The sequence below is a fragment of the Cnephaeus nilssonii genome (assembly GCF_951640355.1).
Source record: "Cnephaeus nilssonii genome assembly, chromosome: 1".
Lineage (NCBI taxonomy): Eukaryota > Metazoa > Chordata > Mammalia > Chiroptera > Vespertilionidae > Cnephaeus > Cnephaeus nilssonii.
In genome coordinates this window covers 72,732,003-72,754,555 of record NC_137072.1, presented here as the reverse complement: position 1 = coordinate 72,754,555, position 22,553 = coordinate 72,732,003, and the positions used below count along the sequence as shown (strand labels likewise).

The following is a 22,553-nucleotide window of genomic DNA, read 5'->3' as shown; positions in this document are numbered from 1 at the left end:
AACAATGCCTTTTAAAAATGTATGATTCAAAGAACTAAGCTACTCTGGAAGAGAAAAAAAATAGAAGGGGTCCAATGTTTAATGTAAATCAGAAGAAATCTACATAAAAGTCCATTATGTTCAATAAAGTCACCAAGATGAAAATTAAGGTAACAAACTTAAAATAGTTCAATATCAGGTACAATAATATAATTGTCACTGTGATATAAGAAGAACTTCATTACTCATTATTGACATCTGTATAAGGAGTTAATCCTTTAAACAATAATTTTCTGGAAAGCTCATTGTGTAATTGTATCTTTTCACTTGCAATATGAGCTACTTTAGAAAATGATACTTAGCTTCACAGAGTTATTAGCAAGTTTATCCTCTTTGAACTTTTTTTTTTAACTTTTCTTTAAGTATGTTTTTATGATTTCAGAGAGAGGAAGGCAGAGGGCGAGAGAGAAACATGAATGATGAGAGAGAATAATCAGTCGGCTGCCTCCTCCATGACCCCTACCAAGGATCAAGCCCACAACCTGGGCATGTGCCCTGAATGGGAATAGAACCATGACCTCCTGGTTCACAGGTCAATGCTCAACTACTGAGCTACACAGGCCAAGTTAAACTTTTATTTTTAGCATTAGGTCATTATAAATACTTACAACTTTAGGAATAAAAGCATATTTTATTACTACTTGAAAAATTTTTACATCTGGCCTACCAATATGAAAAAATCCTCAGTTAAATCAAATAATACTAAATAAAGAGAAAACTATTCAGTATGGTTTAATGCAACAGGTATATAGGAACCAAATTAAGAGATTAAAAATTAGAATAATTAAAATTACAGGCTATTTTAATAACTACTAACAATGAACAAATTAGGTACGGTAAAATCTTAACATGATATTAAACAATTTCAGTGGAAATCATAAAAAGAAAATGTATAAGATACCACTGAAAAACCTATACTTAAGGCACAAAACTATGCTTAAGTGGGTTTTCCTAGAAAGTAAATAATACTTTCAGAATCTGTTATATAATGCAATTTTAATGGCCAAAAAAAAGTCAAATAGTTCTATTAAAACCTATTAAGTACACTTTTTAAAAATCCAAAGCAAATTTTTAGAAAGCAAATGAAAATGTACCACTAGAAACTCATAATCCAATTAGACTTGTTTAAACTCAACCACTAAAGTCATGTGACCATTCCTATTTACTTAAGTTTCTTAATAAAAGTGTATATACTACTATTTCTAAGTAGATAATTCACCATACCAGAAATTTTTAAGGAAACTCACTAACAGTATTTAAAGGGAAAAAAAAAAAAGGAAATAATGGAAATTAACCAGAGGATTTAAAACTCAGACAATGAGCTCTTAGGAGTAAGGAGTATGTTGGCAGGTGTGTCTGCAAGAAGCTAGATAATACAATGGAATCAGTTTTCATTCTGCAGAACAACCATGAGGCTTGCTGCAATGTCAGCTCCAAGCACACACTGAGAGACTCCAGAAAATGCTCATTGATCATGCAGCACTTTATAATGCGCATAAGCTTTTTTCTCCTGCTAACCCCGCCTAGCTTCCTTTTGCAGCTTATTCTCTCAAGCCCTCTTCCCCTAATCAAATCACTTCCTGAACATAGGGAAATATTTAATAAATTATCTTAACAGTTTGAATATCAGGACTACCATTCACCATCATGAAACCTCTTTATCTTAATTAGCCTGTCTTTTCTTAATGAGGTGGGGGGGAGGACCCTAAGAGGTATAGATAAGAAAATGGGTTTTAAATATCTATATCTATAAATACAAATGTTTGACAATATACTACACAACCAAGGCCAAAACCAATTATAGTTTCACTCTGACATGTATTTCTCTGAATTGATTTATATACTCAAATAGGTTCTTATAAAATTGATACTACTAGGGAAAAGAGAAAACATAATTTAAAATTCTCATAACTCAAAATGTAGGTTTTACTGGGAGCTCTGAAGCTTTAGTTCCTTAAATTTTAGGATTCTTTACTTTTTATTTACTAATTTATTTTATAATAATCAAAGTCACATGAAAAATCTAGAACTATATATATATATATATATATATATATATATATATATACACACACACACACACACATACATATATACATATATATGTGTATACACACACACACACACACACGCTTATTTTTACCCCAAAAACTAAAATAACCAGCAGTTTTTAATAGTTAACTGCAAGCAGAGCTTTAGGCTTAGATATGTAAATGAATTCTAAGACATATGATACTAAACCTACTCAAAGCTTCTTTTCAGACCCCACCTTCTAATGAGTTAATCTAAAGGTCACCACAAGCACAGGCTTTTTATTAAGTCCGAGGCCTGCTCTCTTTTTTAAATTTCTTATCAAAAATATATCTCACAATTTATGAAACATGAAGTTTTAACAAAACAATTCTAAACTTGTTTAGTAAACACATGAATCAGATTGCCACATTCTCACACGGGGTAAGGTCTGACTGTATCCTGCTTTTATGCTCTGCCTCTCTGCTCTCTCCTCTAATCTATTCATCTGAAAAATAATTCCGTCAGATAGACTTCTTTGTTTAGATTTCAACTTTCATTTCATTTACAAATCTAGCCCTACCTCAAGAATGTCTTCTAGAACATATGCTTCCATTTCAGCCGCTGTCTCCACCATGTTTTATCAAACTGCCATGTTTCTTACTGCACTATGATTAGATCATTGCCAGCAGGAACACTCCTCTGTGTCAGCAAGGGAACAGGAAATGGAATGTTCTATTACATGCCTAAAGCAGCTTAGCTGTTCAGCCAGGCATCTACCAAAAGAGCAGGGGGGTGACTCACTGTGTATTTTTTAAAGATACAGAAGCTCTATTCCAAAGCAAACTTCTGGCAAGTAATTTCAACAGACAAAATTGATAAAGTCTCTCATTTTATCATTTCAAAACTTAAAAATCTTAAAATTCTAAAAAAGACATAATTATATATATATATTTTAAAAGCTATTTAATATGCCTGGCTTCCTGGTTGAACAAAAGAGGTTGAAGTGGGTTACGTAGTAATTTGTCCTTAGTAAAGCCTTGTAGTAAGATTAATGGCTGTATTAAATACTCAAAGGAGGCAAGTTAATACCAAATTAGGAATTTGCTACATCAGACAAATGCATTATATAACATATATACTACAGGTGTTAACATGAGGGTGTCAAAAATAATTATCTTAATGTAAATTTTTTTAAATGGCAAACTGGTTTTCTATAAACTAATCTATTTGAAAATATCTAAGAGAATGAGATCAACAGTCAACTGATTTACAATTACTAAAGCAAGACATAACACATGGTTATATTCATTTTCTAGAAATGCCTTTAACTTCATTTAGTAACCAAAGACATGCTCCCGCCCACTTCATAAATATTATAAAAGACTAAGATATTTCACATAACCGAAATTCAGAAACACTGAATCTGGACATTCAACAGCAAATACACTGAGTGGCCAGATTATTATGATCTCTGAACACATAATAATCTGGCCACTCAAGTGTACAGTGAGTGAGTGAAGTAGAGCCAACTTATATTATATTCATTATTTTAACTGTTCCTCAGTTTAGTAAAGTTTGTTACTTTGTCAAATTTCTTCCCTATGTAATCTGAAATATGAAAAAATTCAATGAGAAAAGAATGATGTTTTATGCTCTTATGGGCATTAATAAAATAACCCTGCACTTGTAAGAGTACCACACAAACAACTGAATTTTAATGTGCAGTTTAACCAATATAATTATAATTCTAAAGTGAAGAGTTCTTCTGGTCTAAAATTTCCCACACACACACACACACACACACGCACAAAAAGAAAAAAAAATTTTTAAAACAAAAGAAAAAAATTAGAGGGAGCTATTATTAACAAATACGGCCAAGTCTATGCTGAGAAAGATGACATGAATGACACTGCCAGTAATGCTTATGTACTGTTTATCAGAACCTGTTCAGGGTACAGTCAATAAGACATAATTTCTTCTTACAGGTTTATATGAAGATCAAATGAGATAAAGTATCTACTACTCAGTTTCTGATTATTAGGAGGCACCCAAACTGTGTCAGGCAATATGTGTTTTATTTTGTTTTTAAATATAGTTTTATTGATTTTAGAGAGAGAGGAAGGGAGAGGGATAGAGAGATAGAAACATTGCTGAGAAGCATCAATCAGCTGCCTCCTGCATGCCCCCTACTGGGGATTAAGCCTGCAGCCTGAACATGTGCCCTGACCATGGTTCATGGGTAGACAGACACTCAACCACTGAGCCATATCGGCTAGGCAGGCAATATGTTTATTTTTTCATAAACGTAATTTAACCCTTACAATAACCCTAAATGATAATTTAAAAGAATAACATTAATAATTACATTGTGCTTACTATATGCCATATACCATTGTATTAACTCATTTAATACTCACAACAACCCTAGAAGAAAGGAAGGTTTTATTATCATCATCTCTATGCTACATATATAGAAACTGAGGCACAGAGAGGTTAAGCAACTTACCCAACTTACTCCTAACTGAGCTAATTAAATTGAGAACCTAACATTTGAATCCAAGCAGTTGGTTCCAGAGTCTGTCCATCTGCTATACTTCCTCCAGGTGATATTATCCCTATTTTACAGATGAGGAAATCTAGTCTCAGATATGACACAGTTGGGATTCACCCAAGAACAATCTGACTCCAAAGCTGTGTGAAATTAATGGAAAACAAATGACATTAAAAATGTTTTCCTTCAGACTATATATATAATGCTTATGTGTGGGTATGTCTGGCATTTGGAGTGTTGTCAAAGTAATTTCCAATGTAAAGACCTAGCTTACAAAGAACTAGCAAACTGGCTTTTACTATTTCCTGCCTTCCAGGTCAATTATTTTTATGCTTCAAATAAACTGCTTCACCCTTAGACTAAGAGAAGTCATCAATAAAGTTTCTCTTTTCTTAAACCTTCCTCTAACATAAACAAGCAAAGATAGGTTTGAGTTCAAAGAATTCTCATGTTGGAGCAGTCATTTCCCATAAGCCAAAGTAGGTTTTCCAATGTTATATTACAAGAAATCCAGCACACTAGGCTCAAGTCAATCCAACAACTCACTCTCGCCTTCCCTTCTGTTCTAGGATCATTAGGGTACTTATATTTTCTGACATTTACTGTTAAGTTTCTTTCTTTCTTTTTTACCAATAAATATGTGACTATGGCTTTTCTACAGAATTATGGGTGTTTATATACCATCTACCATCTCTCTCCCTTATCACAGCAGAAGTTTGATGAAAGTAGGCAACACTTTGTTAACCTACGTATAGGCAGTAGTCTCTGGCACAGGCCAGGAACTTAAGTATTTGTTGATTAAATAACAAATGTATGAATAAAGGAATCATTTGATATCCAGTGATCTATCCTAATTCCTTTTAAATTATTTTGTTATCAGAATAATTTCTAATGACAAAAACATTTGTTCTGTGACTACAACAAGAAATAGTCAATATAAGCAGAATTTACATTTCAGAATTTTGTAATTCTTTGTTACACAACAAATTATTTCCTCTTAATTTTATTATCTGGTCCGTTTGTTAATAAGATGACTTATGCCACAGCATAAGATACTCTGGGCACATAGGTGTGAAAGGAGATTTATACAATTCTGCCTTAAAACCCTACATTTTGGCACAGCTGGTGTTGCTCAGTGGTTGAGCCTCAATCTATGAACTGGGAGGTCGAGGTTTGATTCCAGGTCAGGACACAGCCCAGCAGGCTCGATCCCCAATAAGGGGTGTGAAGGAGGCAGCCGATCAATAATTCCCTCTCATCATTGATGTTTCTATCTCTATCTCCCTCTCCCTTCCACTCTGAGCTTAAAAAAAAAAAAAAAAGACCCTACATTTTAAAAGTGAGCCACCTTCCATTTCATTTTGCAGACCAAAATAACCTGTTTTTCCATTTGCCTAAAATGGATTTCAGTGTTACAGGATCTTTTATTTATGCTGATGGCAAAAGCATTAAAGGTAAATAGTAGTTAACACTAACAATTACGCAAATACAAACCAATCCTATATAATAAAAGGATAATATACAAATTGACCCTAACGGTGGAATGATCAGGAACGACCCGTCACTATGACGCGCACTGACCACCAGGGGGCACGCAGGAGCTGCCCCTGGTGGTCAGTGTGCTCCCACAGGGGGAGCTCCGCTCAGCCACAAGCTGGACTGGTGGCTGCGAGCGCAGCAGCGGTGGCTGGGGCCTCTCAGGGCCTCCTCTCAGGGCCTCCTCAGCAGTACTAAGGATGTCCCGGGCTCCCAGAGGGATGTCTGACTGCCAGCTTAGGCCTGATCCCCCGGGGAGCGGGCCTAAGCTGCCAGTCGGACATCCCCCAAGGGCTCCCGGGCTGGCTGCCAGAGGTATGTCTGACTGCCAGCTTAGGCCCGATCCCCTGGGGAGCAGGCCTAAGCCGGCAGGTGGACATCCCCCAAGGGGTCTTGGACTGTGAGAGGGCACAGGCCAGGCTGAGGAATTTTCATACGCCAGGCCTCTAGTACATCCTACCTAATAATAGACAAATATGCAAATTGACCGCACCTTCGCTATGCCCAAGCCACGCCCACCAGCCAATCAGGATGAGTATGCAAATCACCCCCAACAAAGATAGTGGCCAATTTGCATATCAAGACAGCGTAGAAAGAAGCCAAGAGCTGCAGAAGGGAGCAAAGCTGCGGAGAAGCAAGCAAGCCGGGGGGAGGAGAAGGGAGGAGCGGAGGCGGGGCCGGGGGAGAAGGAAGGAGAGCAGGCGGGTCCGGGGGAGAAGGGAAGAGCGGAGGCGGGGCCAGGGGAGAAGGAAGGAGAGCAGGTGGGCTGGTGGAGAAGGGAGAAAAGCAGGGGGGCTGGCGGAGAAGGTGGGGCAGGGGACAAGGGAGGAGAGCAGGCGGGACGGGGTAGAGTGCAGCAGGAAACCCTATTGCAGGATTTTTCCTGCAACGGGAACGCTAGTATATAAATAACTTAAATCATAAAAGAAAATATTAAAATAAGAAGATTCAAATGTCCAAAGTGAAGAGAAAAGCCTGCTATAAAAAAGGGGGGGACAGGACAGAAAAAGCTCAATAAAGGAATCCTCTAAAATTTACTACTTTATTTAGGACCAGCCCAAGGTTTTTGAATAAGGAACAATAAAAACTAAACACACACACAAACAGAAATGTATTAACAAGCAAGCAACGCTATTTTGTAAGATTTAACATTTTGTTGATGTTTATTCCTTCACGTAAAACTTTTTTAGTAAAAAATTCCTTGTAAAAAGTTCTGTTCCCATCAATTTTTTTTTTTTTTCAATTTAGGGAAGTACAAGACTTTTCAAAATTCACATTTTCAAACAAGTACAGATAATCGGTCATAGGAAAAATGTAATGATTTCACCTACCTACATAAAAACAAAGTCTCAACCCACTTCACCTCTCAAACAAAATGTATGAAATATAGTCATTACTTTGTAATATCGATTTTTCTCTTTTTACTCTGTATATCTTAGAAGAAATATGAAACCCAATGGTAAAACAGCCTAGACTGAACATAAATGAGATAGAGATATTAAAGGGTCAAACAAAAATTAAATTCAAAGGCTAATAAAATCTGGTCTAATTTCTGAAAGCCCATACATTTACCAAACAAACTATCTCCAAGATTTTACCTTTTATTTCTCCTGAATCAATCATACAATAATATGACTGAGGGCTCTAAATACATGCCTAATGTAGCACAGTATTATTCTTTCATTACCTCCACAGTAATTATGGTTTTTATCTATTAAGTAGTACATTTTCCTGAAAAAAATTATACAGGGAATAGTAATCCAACTTCTCACAACTTGTAAAAGACAATACCAGTTAGTATATTCTTCCAGATATAACCTACATATACGAAGCATATCTTAGTGTAAATTATTTTTATACAAATAGAAGCATATTAAGCATACTTCTCTGGATCCCCATTTTTAAAAATTTAATACTCCATGATAATTGTTTCAAATCAGCACATGTAGATTAGATCTCTTTGCATTTGATCGCTGCTTAAATTTTCACTGAAGAGTTGTACTACAATTTATTTAATCAGTTCCCCACTGATGGGCACTTGTGTTGTTTCTAACATTTCATAATGCTGCAATGAACAGACCTAATGAAAGGGGACACATACTCTGCCCATGCCTCAATATTACTTACTATATAGTAAATTTCTTGATGGGTATATGTATTTAAAATTTTATTAAATTACCCTCTAAACAACTTGAACTAATGTATACTCTGACAGTCAAGAAAACAGACTGCCTAAGTATTAATGATACAATTCTATTTAAAAACCCAGTCAGGAAACAGCATCAGTTTTAAAACATGTATCCATACTTATTTTTAGTTCCTCATCATTTCCATTTTTCAAGAAATCTCAAGTGAAAGTTTACCGCCTCTCACCTAACTTTTAACTCCCAAAAAATCACATAAATTCATTCTCTGATAAAGAACTTCAATTATTCTTTTTAAAGCCACAATGCAGACTCTATGTATACGTATGTGGGTAGAAAAGAGAGAATAAGAAAAAGTCAAATGATATGTCCTTAAAAAAAAAAAAAATCTACTTCTGCTAAAATAAAATTCCAGTTGGGTTTAATGGGTTTTTTAATTTAAGAGTAAATTTTAAAGTTTCTGCCAGAATATAGCATTCTAAAGATCCAGAATTCCTTGGGTATATTCTCACTAAAGTAAATAAAATATTGTATTGTTGGATATATGGATTTGCTTACCTTCCACATCCTATATCAGTGATGGCGAACCTATGACACGCATGTCAGCACTGACACACGTAGCTATTTTTGATGACACGTGGCCGCTAAGGCGGCCGCATGCCGAGGATGAAACATTTGCGAAATAATGTTTTTTCCTCAAAGTGACACACTACCCGAGTTATGCTCAGTTTTTTGGCGAAGTTTGACACACCAAGCTCAAAAGGTTGCCCATCACCGTCCTATATAATAAAGAGGTAATATGAAAACTGACCATCACTCCAACACACAAGATGGCTGCCCCCATGTGGTCAAAGATGGCCGCCCCCATGTGGACACAAGATGGCCGCCCCCATGTGGACACAAGATGGCCGACAGGGCAGGGCAGTTTGGGCAATCAGGCCAGCAGGGGAGGGCAGTTGGAAGGGACCAGGCCTGCAAGTGATGGCAGTTGGGGGCGATCAGGCCTGCAGGGGAGGACAGTTGGGGGCAACCAGGCTGGAAAGGGAGGGAAGTTAGGGGTGACGGGGCCGGCAGAAGAGGGCAGTTGGGGGCGACAAGGCCTGCAGGGGAGGGCAGTTGGGGGGGACCAGGCATGCAGGGGAGGGCAGTTGGGGGGGGACCAGACCTGCAGGGGAGGGCAGTTGGGGGGGACCAAGCCTGCAGGGGAGGGCAGTTGGGGGGGGACCAAGCCTGCAGGGGAGGGCAGTTGGGGGGGACCAGGCCTGGAAGGGAGGGCAGTTTGGGGCGACCAGGCAGGTAGGAGAGGGCAGTTAGGGGCAATCTGGCCGACAGGGGAGCAGTTAGGCATCGATCAGGCTGGCATGGGAGTGGTTAGAGGGTGATCAGGCTGGCAGGCAGAAGCGGTTAGGGGCAGGCTGGCAGGCAGGCGAGCAGTTGGAAGCCAGCAGTCCTGGATTGTGAGAGGGATGTCCGACTGCCCGTTTAAGCCCACTTGGGCCTAAACGGGCAGTCGGACATCCCTTGAGGGGTCCCAGATTGGAGAGGGTGCAGGCTGGGCTGAGGGACACATGCCCCCCCCCATGCATAAATTTCATGCACCGGGCCTCTAGTTCATTTCATATTATTCATTTTTAAAGTATAAAATTCTAAAGTAATCCTTCCAAAATCAAATGTATACTAAGAGGACAGGGCCACATATAAGCAGTTTTTATTAGCATAAAGATCCCTAAACAGTTTCTAGATATATATCCCAGGTCTAATTTTGATAATATTTAAAAACAATGATTAAACTTTCACCAGAACCTTTGAAATCAATGTTAATAGTTGGACACTCTTTTAAATACCTGTAGGAATAATTAAAAGACTTAGGTAACAAAGAATTGATAATACATAAAACTATAACTTCATAAATAAAACAATACAGAGGCCATCATATACTATATTCTCCCCCCTCCCATCACGTAGAATATTGTAAATATGAGGTTAGGTGTGAATCTATAATAACAAAAGTGTAATATGCTAATTAGACTGGATGTCTCTAGACGTCCTTCCTGACAAAGCCTGGGCCAGAGGGAAGCCAATCCGGGTCCCAGGTGCCTGGGGGCGGCCCGAGGGAAGCCAGCCCAAGTCCCGGGTGCCTGCAGGCAGCCGGGGGAGGGAAGCAGCCCAGGTCCCGGGTGCCTGCCGATTACCAGAGGAGGAAAACCCAGGTCCCGGGTGCCAGAGTGAAGCTGGTGCCAGCAGCTGGTGGAAGGAAGGCCTACTCTTGCACGAATTTTTGTGCATTGGGCCTCTAGTTATTTTATAATAATTTACTTAATTGCTTAAATAAAATTTTTCTCAAGGCTAATATTATTATAAGCCCTAATAAACTCTTTTTTAAGATCATTATTATTTTTGATCATTCATTTATAATACAAACTAGGGGCCCAGTGCATGAATTTGTGCACCTTGAAAGGAACTGTGGGCCGCGAGGCTGCAGTGGGCACAGGGGAGGGTCTTGGCCCATCCTCCACGCCCCCACCTGGCCCCTCCACCACAACCCCTGGTCCCCTCTCTGTTGGCAGCCCTGCTCCCACCACTGCTGCTCCCACATGCTGATGGCACTGGCCCCGCTCGCACCCAATGACAGTGCCGAGCGATTGGGGCTGGCCAGGCGCCAGCAGCAGCTGCAAGCAGGGTTGGCGCCGGCAGCAGGTGCAAGCACCGGGCAGGACTGCAGTGCATGGGAGCAAAGAATTTTCAATAACCACCAGAAGCTCATCCCGATGACAGCAACCGGCGCCCCACCTTGGTATGGTACCCCCCACTCACCTGCTCCACCATCCCACCGCAGCCGACGCCCACCATGTTCCACGCACGGCCCCTGGTGGTCAGCGCACATCATAGTGACCGGTTGTTCGGCTGTTCTGCCATTCGGTCTATTTGCATATTAGGGTTTTATATATATAGATATTTACTGAGTGCTTACTAGGTTACAGGCTTTATACTATACAATGGATATAGAATGGCAAATAAAATCAGTACATCTCGAAGAGTCTATAATCTAGAAAAACTTGATCCTGATTCTAGACAAAGTTTAATACCAAAATTTTCAATAATTTTTCCTCTTGTCTGATTAACAGACCTTTTCATTTTCCTATAATCCAACTAATAAATAAAACCCAAAACTCCACTTGAACAATACAAAAATATTATATTTAAACAAAATATTTCATCCAAATGTGTCCTATGTACATAATGGAACACAAGCACAGTCTTGTCCAAATGTAACATACTAAGCAAAGTAAGAAACAAAGCAGTTTGCCTATCTTTTCACATCTCCAATTCTAATCGTGCCTACTGGACATTAGCATCTGTTGTCTCTACCCATGAATTAATTCTTTTCCCCAGTGTTTCACAATAGGTTCTACGTATATAAATTGATAAGATATACTTACTGTTTTTAGATCACATTCACCCCTCAAATCTGTCTGTATTATACATTTTTTAAAAAGTACATATATAACAGGAATTATTTTAATATTTTTGGTTTTACTTTAAATAGGCTATAAATATTGATAGGACAGCATTCTCCATTTGGTCAGCAATGCATTAACTGTCTTCTGCTCCAAAGCAACAAGTATCTACAAACAAATACACCACACATACCCATAGCCTCCTCACCTGCTATACACCTCACACACGCACAGTGGTGGAGAGTGAAGGGACTGGGAATAAAAATACAAATTACAAGAGCCTGGTCAGTATGGCTCAGTGGTTGAGCATCTACCCATGAACCAGAAGGTTACAGTTCAATTCCTGGTCAGAGGAGATGCCCAGGTAGCAGATCAATGATTCTCTCTCCTCACTGATGTTTCCATCTCTCTCTCTCTCTCCCCCTTCCTCTCTGAAATCAATAAAAACGTATTTTAAAAAATACAAATTACAGGAAAACACTTAAATCCAAAGCCAATTTTTCAGAATCACTAATTTCCACCACCCTTTTGAAGGACAACTGTCCTACCCTAGGGGACTAAAAAAGAAGCTCCAGGAAACACTTAAGATAGCACCAAAGGCATAGAGAATAATCAGGATACAAAAACTATCCAAGTAACCTTAGATACTGTTACTGGCTTTCCTCCTGTTCCTTCAAGGTCTGGGTTTGCTGGTAACAGCTCCAATCAGTCTGGCCTCTCAAAATGCCTGTTACCACTATGCTATTTCTAGCCTAATTTATTTATACTAAATCTTGAATGGTTTGCCTGTTCCAAAGACTACTCTTTCAAACTCCTAATTGCATCTCCTAAGAAATATATTACATTCAATTGTATCTATCTTCCAAGGTCTAGGCCTAAAATTACAAAACGGGATACCATTCCCTTCTACTAATCTAATCCTGACCAGATAGAGGATCCTGAAGGGTCTTCACATGAAGAGAATCTCAGAGCCTAACTGTGACATTCCAATATTCCCAAGGTAGATATACAGAGAGGACTCCCACACAACACTCATGTAATTTTTTCATTCAATATAACTGTGAACTACCTCTTTGGTTATCATGTGGATATCTCACAACACAGCTATGTTAGAAGCAATGTTGCCATTAGCTTCAACTTCCCACCCACCTCCCATCCTGGCCCAAATTTCAGATACCCAGTGTTACTACCAAATCTCCAACAAAAACTAACACAATGTAAAAAATCTGAAGGCAATATCTACTAACTCTGATGTAAGTGATCTCACTAGTATGCTTTATGAAATCAAATTTAACCCATATTCATATATTTCAACTCCTCTCTCACCAATTTCTTATCAGAGTCAATAATTTTTATAGAAAGCCTATTGACGCCCATCCTCTTCAAATATATATAGCCATATCTCTCAGTGAAGATAGTTAATATTGTTTAAAGGATAGGCCACTGAATAATCTATCTATCTTTATAAAAGCCTAATATGCAAAGTGTCCCCTCGGGAGTTTGACCAACTGGGAGTTCAACTGCTCGCTATGATATGTGCTGACCAACTTGAGGTGCACGCAGAACATGGTGGGCTCAGCAGCAGGCGGCAGAGTGTGGAACATGGCAGGCGTCAGCCACAGCAGGATGGTGGAACAGGTGAGCAGGGGCGCCAGACCAAAGCGGGACGCTGGTCGCTGTCATTGGGGCGAGCCTCTGGTGGTTACTTAAAATTCTTTGCTCCTGCGTGCCGTGGTCCCACCCAGCGCTCGCACCTGCTGCCGGTGCCGGCCCTGCTTGCACCCACTGCCAGCACCGGCCCCAATAACTCGGCGTCATCAGCAGGTGAGTGGCAGCTACCGGCCTTGATCTCCCCTCAGGGCTTCTGCACCTACCCCTAATCCTGAGGGGCGATCAGGGCAGCAGCCGCCTCTCGCACCCACTGCCAGCGCTGGAGCCGCTGCTCATACCCACTGCTGCTGCCGGCCCCCCTCGCACCCACTGCTGATGCTGGCCCCGATTGCTTGGCGTTGTCAGCAGGTGCGAGTGGCAGCTACCGGCCTCGGTCGCCCCTCAGGGCTTCTCCATCTCCCCCTGCTCCTGATCGGGGTAGCAGCTGCCGCTCGCACCTGCTGACGGCGCTGGCCCCAAACGCCCTGCGCTGTCAGTGGGTACAAGCAGGCCTGGAGCTGTCAGCACGTGGGAGCGGCAGCAGCGGGAGCAGGGCTGCCAGCAGAGAAGAGACCAAGAGCTGTAGCAGGAGGGAACAGGCGGGGGCGCAGAGGATGGGTGAGACCCACCCCTGTGCCCACTGCAGCCTCACAGCCCACAGTTCCTTTCAAGGTGCACAAATTCGTGCACTGGGCCCCTAATATATAACAAAACCCCAAAATGCAAATCGACCAAACGGCAGAACGACCCATCACTATGACATGCACTGACCACCAGGGGGAAGACGCTCAATGCAGAAGCTGCCCCCAGCCCGCAGACCCCAGGCCACCCAAGGTAGGTGCCAGCGGGGGCCCCCCAATCGTCCCACTGGTCGCCCCACAGAGGGAGGCAACTGGTGGCAGCAGCAGGGGGCGGGCCAGTGAGTGGGCAGCACCAGGCAGGCCAAGGTTGTCCCACAGATCAGCCCTGATCACCGGCCAGGCCTAAGAACCCTACCCTTGCATGAATTTTGTGCACCTGGCCTCTATTCTATATATATAAAAGGCTAATATGCAAATTGTCCACTCGAGTGTTCAACCCAGAGACTAGGAGTTTGATCGCTCACTATGACTTTCGCTGACCACCAGGGGACAGCGCGGAACATGGCAGGCAACCAGCAGTGGCAGCGGGGCACTGAGGGAGCAAGGGAAGGAGGAGGCAGGGAGGTGAGGGGAACCATGCAGAGAAGGAAGGAGGAGGCGGGGAGGCGGGAAGGCAGGGAACTTGATTGGCCCTGGTTGCCGGCCAGGCCTAGGGACCCAACCCATGCACGAATTTCATTCACCGGGCCTGTAGTAGCTTATAAAGTGCTTTAAAGCATATCTGATCTGCCAAACATCATTTTATACTTAATAATTTGTTCTTGTATGCTTGAGGAAACCATCTCCCTCTTACACAAATTCCACAATTTCTAGTAAAATGCTTAAAGTAGTTCTCATAATTAACTTATTTTAAAGGTAGCCATTTCTATAACTTGATTTTTTAGCACTCCAGCTTGCTTAAAAAAACTACATACAATTTAAGTAGATTATAGTATACCTAGGTCATAGGATCTTTTCCAGTTCACATTTGCAATACTTAAAGGTGTATGATATCACAAAATATATTTTTAAAAATCAAATCTAAAAACATACAATTAGAAGTCTGCTTCCAAAACCATTATGTTTCTGATGCAACAATCCTAAAACTAAGTTTCCAAATAACATTTTACCTATGTAAAGCATAAACAGGATGCCAACCTGCCTTTAAATTGAAGTAGCATAAAAATAAAATTATTTCATTTAACAAATATTGTCTGGCTAGGGCCATAATATTAGTTTCTTTCCTTTTTTAAAAAAAAATGATTTTATTTGATTTTAGAGGGGTGAGAGATAGAAATATTAGTGAGAGAAACATCAACCGGCTGCCTCTTGCATACCCACCACTAGGGACTTGAGCCTAAAACCTAGGCATGTGCCCTGACCAGTAATCAAACCTGTGATGCTCAATCCACTGAGCCACACCGGCCGGGCTCAGCTTCTTCTTTAAAAGAATTAAAAAGATCATTTCTAATTCCATCTTCTTCCTTTAAGTTCTTCCAGAAGATACACCCAGCCTCCAGTATTTGTGGCTCTCACTGACCACATGATTTCCTCCTTATGGATAAGCCAAGCCTCAAACCCAGGTCTTTAATACCTCAAGAGAAAGTGTCATCTTATTTAGAGGCACTGACAGGAGGAAGGACTCAGAATTTTCCCATATATCAAAATTTTTAACAATAAACTTAAAAAAAAAAAAGAATCATAGAAAGGATTCAGGAATTGACATACCAAATCAAGAATCTAAGCCAATCAAGAAATAATTATGCATACTACATATAAGTAGTCACACATATCCTATGCAACTTTCCAATTTCTGGAAAAGGTTGTTAAGAACTCAGTCATTTGATTTTCCATACATTCCCTCTCTGGCATTAAATGGGGATTTTCTTTTTATCCTTACAATTCTGAAATTTTACCAGATGTGTCCAGATGTAGATCTTTTTTCATTTATCCTGCTTGGTACTAGATGGGCTCTTTCAATCTGAAATACATTATCTTTCTCCAGCTTATGAACTTTTCTTCAGTTGTTTCTTTCAATATTTTCTCCTCCGAATTGTTCCTGTTCTCTGCTTAAAGAACTCTTATGTACAGATGTGAAGACTTTGTGATGTATTTTCTATACCTCTTTAATTTTGTTTTTTCCAGATTTTTTTTTCTTTTTTGTTGCACATACAGAGTTCCTCTTTAGTTCCAAATCAACAATTCAGTCCTCATTCATGCTAAATTGTTATTTAGCCCATCCATTACATTTTTTCTTTATAATTTTCTAAATCTTTTCTGGTTCTCTGCCCCCTTTTCAGTGAAACTTTGATTAATCATTACAATACGTTCTTAAATCTTAAATGAAATACAACTGTACTTTTTCTTTGAAGTTTTCTTCTGAATTATATCTGAGGTCAATTGTTCTTTTATTATCTTAGTCCTCTTCCATTGTGATTCTCCTCAATTGTCTGATTATCCCTGTTTATACTGGTGCACAAAAGACTACTTTAGAGAGTATAGGAAGCCAATGTGGGCTTTCTCTGAGGTTGTTCGGATTTATTTTCCCAATTGGAAATGTAGTACTTAAATGGAAATGTATACTATTTAAACAGACAGGGCATGTGGATAAGCAGGCACCACAGAGGAAGGCACACTTTCTATCTTCTTCAAAATTTTTGGTCCTCTAATGCAGGCGTCCTCAAACTACAGCCCGCGGGCCACATGCGGGTGTTTTTGCTGTTTTGTTTTTTTACTTCAAAATAAGATATGTGCAGTGTGCATAGGAATTTGTTCATAGTTTTTTAAAAACTATAGTCTGGCCCTCCAACGGTCTGAGGGACAGTGAACTGGCCCCTGTTTAAAAAGTTTGAGGACCCCTGCTCTAATGGTACCTGTAGTGGATTGTGAACTGTAATTTTACTGCTCAAACATGCTTTCCCCCAACCCCTTTTCTTTCACATAATCCCTCTTGTCTGTAGGAAAAATATTCCATGTGATTTGGGTGGGGTGATTCTTTCCAACCACCATAGGGATGGCCACATGAAGGTACCTGGACACAAAGTCGAGCTTGCTGGGTACCGCCAAAATTGGTTTTGTTCTGGAGTAACATGCTTTATTGCTTCTGCTTCTCTCAGGTTCCAACATCTCAGTAGCTGTCCTACTCAACTGTTGGTCTACATTGTTAAGAAATAGGATCTTAGACTTCAAGCCCAAGGATAGGCATCAATGCCACTGGAGTTGTTTATAGACTGTAGAAAGGGCATGAAGGAGGCCCACCTAACCTAGCACTTTGGAGCCAAATTTTTTAAACAAACTTCTTCTAACGCCACTTCTTCAAAAGAGACTCGCCCAGGCCGTGGTATTTTGAGGAAGAGCCACACTCAAGGGGCCAAAGAGCCGCATGTGGCTCGCGAGCCGCAGTTTGCCGACCATGGCCTTAGGAAAATCTGAGCTTACCTCTGTTATCTTGGGTTCCAGTGTTGCTCAGTGATTGAGCATCAACCCATGTACCAGAAGGTCACCGGGTTTGATTCCCGGTCAGGGCATATGCCCGGGTTGCAGGGTCGATCTCCAACAGGGGAAAGCCGATAGATGTTGATGTTTCTCTCTCATCAATGCTTCTATCTCTCCCTCTCCCTTCCCCTCTCTCTAAAATCAATAGAAACATATATTTTTTAGAAATCCTCAGGACTTAAATAAGACAGAGTGACATCCAGAGAAAATAAATACTAATAGGGCTTGAAAGCTGACATTAGAGCTAGCACATCCTAAACCATTATGAAACCATTGTAGTTTTTAAAATATGGCATTGACATACATAATAAAATAAGAATTCCAGAAACAGACCAATGCATCTTTGGTCTAGCACTTTCATCACTAGGATGTACCTTACCGAAATATAGAAACGCATACACAAAGATAAAAGTCAAAAAGAGTCTACGGCAGTATTATTTGTAAAGGCAGAACATTGAGTACAACCAAAACACTGCCTACAAACACTGGATAAAACCAGGAAAGTCATGATACCTGACAAGGAAATCCTGCACAGCCATTAAGAAGATCTAACTATAGGTGTATTAATATGGGCAGAGTCTATAATGAGTTATTAATGTAAAAAAAAAGCTTCAGAATATTTTTATCATGACCCCATTTTACACAAAACAAAATTTGTTTACATAAATATGCATGTGGATATATGTGTGTATGTGTGTGTGTGTGTGTGTGTGTGTGTGTGTGTGTGTGTGTGTGAGAAAATGCAAAAAATGGGGCATGAAATATATACACTTAAAATTTGTACCTTGGGATAAAAAATAAGGGAGATTTTCAATTCTTACTGCTTTTCTTCTACTAGTTTATATTTACTACATGTTTAATAAAAACAGGAAAAAAATGCAATCTCCCTTTAAGATTCATCCCACATAAAAGAATTAAAATAAGCAGAAATAAAACACCAGTCACACTTTAGTATCATTGCTGCATACTTTAGAATAGGTTTGGTTTAAAAGATCTATCATCCCTACAATAGAATTAAAACTCATCTACCTCAGGTCTTATAGCAGCTCTTTTATTTTATTCAGGCACTTCCTGAATAGCAACTGTGTCGGTTTTAAAATATTCCCAGTTTATCTGAAATATATTTTTAAAACATGGAAACAAAACTAAAGAACACTGGAATAATAATGCAAAAGAACTAAACATATTCATAGAGTTCATAGGTCCTGCCCTAACAGTATGTAGAAATGTACAAGTCCAAAGGCAGCCCACTTAATACTAGTCTTAAGGACATTATGCTAAGTGAAATAAGGCAGTCACAAAAAGACAAAGACTGTATGATTATACTTGTACGAGGTATCTAAAAGTAAATTCATAGAAACAGAAAGTAGAATATGGTTGCCAGGAGTTGTTTAATGGGTATGAAGTTTCAGTTTTGCAAGAGAAAATGTTCTGAAGGTCTGTTGCACAACAATATGAACTGTACATTTATATGGTTAAGATGGTAATTTTGTGTGTTGTTTATCACAATTAAATGTTTTAATCATTAAAAAAATAAGAGGTATGAACCAAATTACATAAACCACTTAAAAATCACTAAACTATAAAGAGATGAGATAAAGCACTTGATTAAACTCTTTTCTAACTTCTCAGTGGCAAATATAATTTAAAATATAACATGTAAGATTAAAAGTAAATATGATGCAAATAAACTGAATCTATAAAACACAAATCTTTATGAGACTGATGTAAGGAAGGAAATTATTTAGTTTCTCCCAATAACTTCGAAAATATAATATTAAGTGAATAATATTCACAGAAAATATAAATTAAAATGTTAACAAAATCAAATCTAACAGTGTGTTAAAAGAATAATACCATACTAGTATTTCAAAAACATTAATATTAGGAAATTTATTATTGCAATTAATTATATGAACAGACTTCAGGGGAGAGGGAGAGGGAGAGAAATAATCCTTTCAATAGATGCCAAAAATACATTTGATAGAATTCAATATATATTTCTGATGCTAAGAGAGATACACTAAATTGATACAGGCTATTTGCATTATACTTAATAATGGCACAACAGAACTCCCAATAAAACAAAGGAAAGAAAGACCACCTCTACTACCACTTTTATCCAATATTTAGGGAGTGTTCAAAACTGATGCAATAAAACAAGAGGTATAAATGTTGAAAAAGAAGAGACAAAAGACAAAATCATTTATTGAGCAGTTTAGTCAGAAAAAAACACCCACAGAATAAACTGGCTTAACATGAGAATTCAGTTTAGTGGCCATATACTCAAGATCAATAGGTTCCTATACTCTAACTATAACTAATTAAAGAGTGTAATGGAAGAAAACATACCATTCAAAATAGCAATAAGGACTACAAAATAATCTAGAATAACCTTCACAAGAAATGTGAAAAACCTATATGAAAAGTATAAAAGTTCATTAAAGACAGATGAAGGGCCTGAAAATAAGAGAGGCGTGCCATGTTTCTGGATACATACCTATTTCTTCCCACCTTAATCCAATTTTAATGTAATTCCAATCAAAATCTCAATGGGCATATTTTACAGCAATTTACAAAAGCTATCTGACAAGCTAAATACACAATAACCAAAAGTCTTGACAAAGGTGATCAATGAGGGAGAACTGCCTTCTAAGATATCAAAGCATGCTAACATATTAGATTGAACAATATGAAATCACATATATTTGGTAACTTTTGAGATACAAAACAAGCAATTTCAAAATGTCTACCTAATAACTAAAATTGGTACTGACAGAAAAATACGGTAAACAAATGGCTATTAGGAATGTGGGAATGTTGAACACTGAAATCTACCCCCACTTCCACCATCCACAAATCCCTAACTGCTAAGACACAGGGAAGATCCCACAAAGTATTTAATAACTAATAAAGCTTGGCTCACTCCAGATAAGTTTACCTAGTTACAGGCATAATATGGAAGGGAGGATTGAGGAAGAGAAAAGGTGTTGAGGGGAAACGTTTCTTCTAACAATCCTGGAAAAGAAAGGATTTCTAACTTGAAACCTAAAAGCAGAGAAGAAACAAAGAGCCAAGGGAAGAACATCCCAGAAAGAAAGTAAAAAGACCTCAAGTGAGAAAGTCTGCATGTTCTAAGAACAGAAAGGTCAGACGGTAACCAAAAGATAGCAAATGAACTGAAAGGGATATAAAATGAGGATAGAACAGTAAGAAGGATCAGCCAGACAAAGTCTTACAAACTAAGGACTCTGGGTTTTATTCTGAGAGAAGTCAAATAATGAGTAATATTTCAGAAAGGTTAGCCTAGTTGCTGCATGAAAAATGAATGAAATATGGAGAGAGAGAAGAGCTAGGGCAAATTAGGAGGCTACTATGATACCAAGTAAGATAATAGCCTGGATTAGGGTAAGGACAGCCAAGATGGAGAGAAGTGGGAAATTTCAAGGTGTATTTTGGAGGTCTTATGTCCAATATCCTTTCCCTTCCCATTCCCCTACCTCACATTCTGGCAAAAAAAAAAAATTCTTTTTGGGAAACCATTCCATGAGGCCCAGGTGGAAATGACCTCTCCTAGACAGGGTGGGAAGATATGACCTAGACTAAATATGAGATGAGATGGATTGACTTCATAAAATAAGTCACAGGAATAAGTCTACAAAGAGCTGAGCAGAGCTGTTGAAGACAGGAAACATTAACGCCATCACTCATTCATAGGACTGCCAGGAGTCAGAGCCAAAGTAAACAGCATGTAACACACAGCCTTAAGCAAAGCATCTTTTTCCTTAGTGACAGTGGCTGGTTCAGGAATGGACACATGACCCAAGCCAGGCCAATAAGAGTGTTTCAGAAGTGCAGAGTGACTTTTTTTCTTGTATTGATAGCAAAAAAAAACACCACACAATGTAATCCTAGAATCACGTCAGCTTAAGACATTATCCCTCAATATCCACACTTCCCTTTCTTTCATTAAAACACTTCCCAAGCTCTGGCTGGGTATAATGGTCACAGAGCAAAACAAAGTCTTAGCTATGCACATATAACTAAGTTCTGGCCAGTGTAATGTAACAAGAAGTGTTTTGGGTTTTTTTTCAATTTCTTGGTCAATTCCTTAAAAGGAAGCTCTCTGTGCTCACCTTTCTGTTTCTTATTTCACATGGGCTGTCTATTAGTTTGCTAGGACTGCCACACAAAATATCTCAGGATAAGTGGCTTAAACAACAGAAATTTATTCTCATAGTTCTTGAGGTTAGAAGTCCAAGATCAAGGTGTCGCCAGGCTTGATTTCTTCTGAGGACTCTCCTTTTGGCTTGCAGATTACCACCTTCTCAATATGTTCTTCACATGGCCTCGTCTCTGGTGTCCAAATTTCCTCTTATAAGGACACCTGTCAGATTGGATTAAGGCCCACCCATATCACCTGATTTAACCTTAATTACCTTTCAAACACTCTATCTCAATATTCAGTGACATTCTGAGATAACAGGGGTTAGGACTTCAACATGAATTTTGAGGGAACACAATTTGGCCCATAATAGCCTGAAAAATAGATGTGATACTGTTGAGCCATTGTAGACCTTGTAGATGAAGTTAACATCCTAAGGCAGAACTGTCCAAAAAGATTTCTGTGATGATGACAATGTTCTATATCTGCACCATCCAATATGGCAGTCAATAGCCACATGTGACTATTTCATTAAAATTAATTAAATTAAAAATCCAGACCCTCAGTTGTACTAGCCACATTTCAAGAGCTCAATAGCCATATGTGACTAATGGCTACTACACTGGACAGCACAAGTTAAGGGGTGATGTAACAAAACAGTAGAAACTTAGATCTACACATGACCTGAGGACTATATCCCCAGAGCCGTTGTCGGCAAACTGCGGCACACGAGCCACATGCGGCTCTTTGGCCCCTTGAGTGTGGCTCTTCCACAAAATACCACAGCCTGGGCAAGTCTATTTTGAAGAAGTGGCGTTAGAAGAAGTTTAAAAAATTTGGCTCTCAAAAGAAATTTCAATAGTTGTGCTGTTGGTATTTGGC

At 39.2% G+C, this 22,553-nt stretch overlaps 1 protein-coding gene across 6 annotated transcripts in view; it reads right to left on the bottom strand.

The window, feature by feature from the left end:
• Nucleotides 1-22,553, bottom strand: part of ANKRD17 (ankyrin repeat domain 17) — a 163,751-nt gene that overhangs the window by 127,744 nt on the left and 13,454 nt on the right. The window contains exon 1 of one of the 6 annotated variants that reach the window (XM_079767842.1): nt 2,633-3,470. The exons of 4 other annotated variants lie outside the window; for them this stretch is intronic. In XM_079767842.1, coding sequence (XP_079623968.1) covers nt 2,633-2,686 — 54 coding nt within the window. In that variant the 5' untranslated portion in view covers nt 2,687-3,470. Of the gene's footprint in view, nt 1-2,632; nt 3,471-22,553 lie in introns of those variants that run through there. One more of the 6 variants, XM_079767845.1, reaches the window with a different exon arrangement.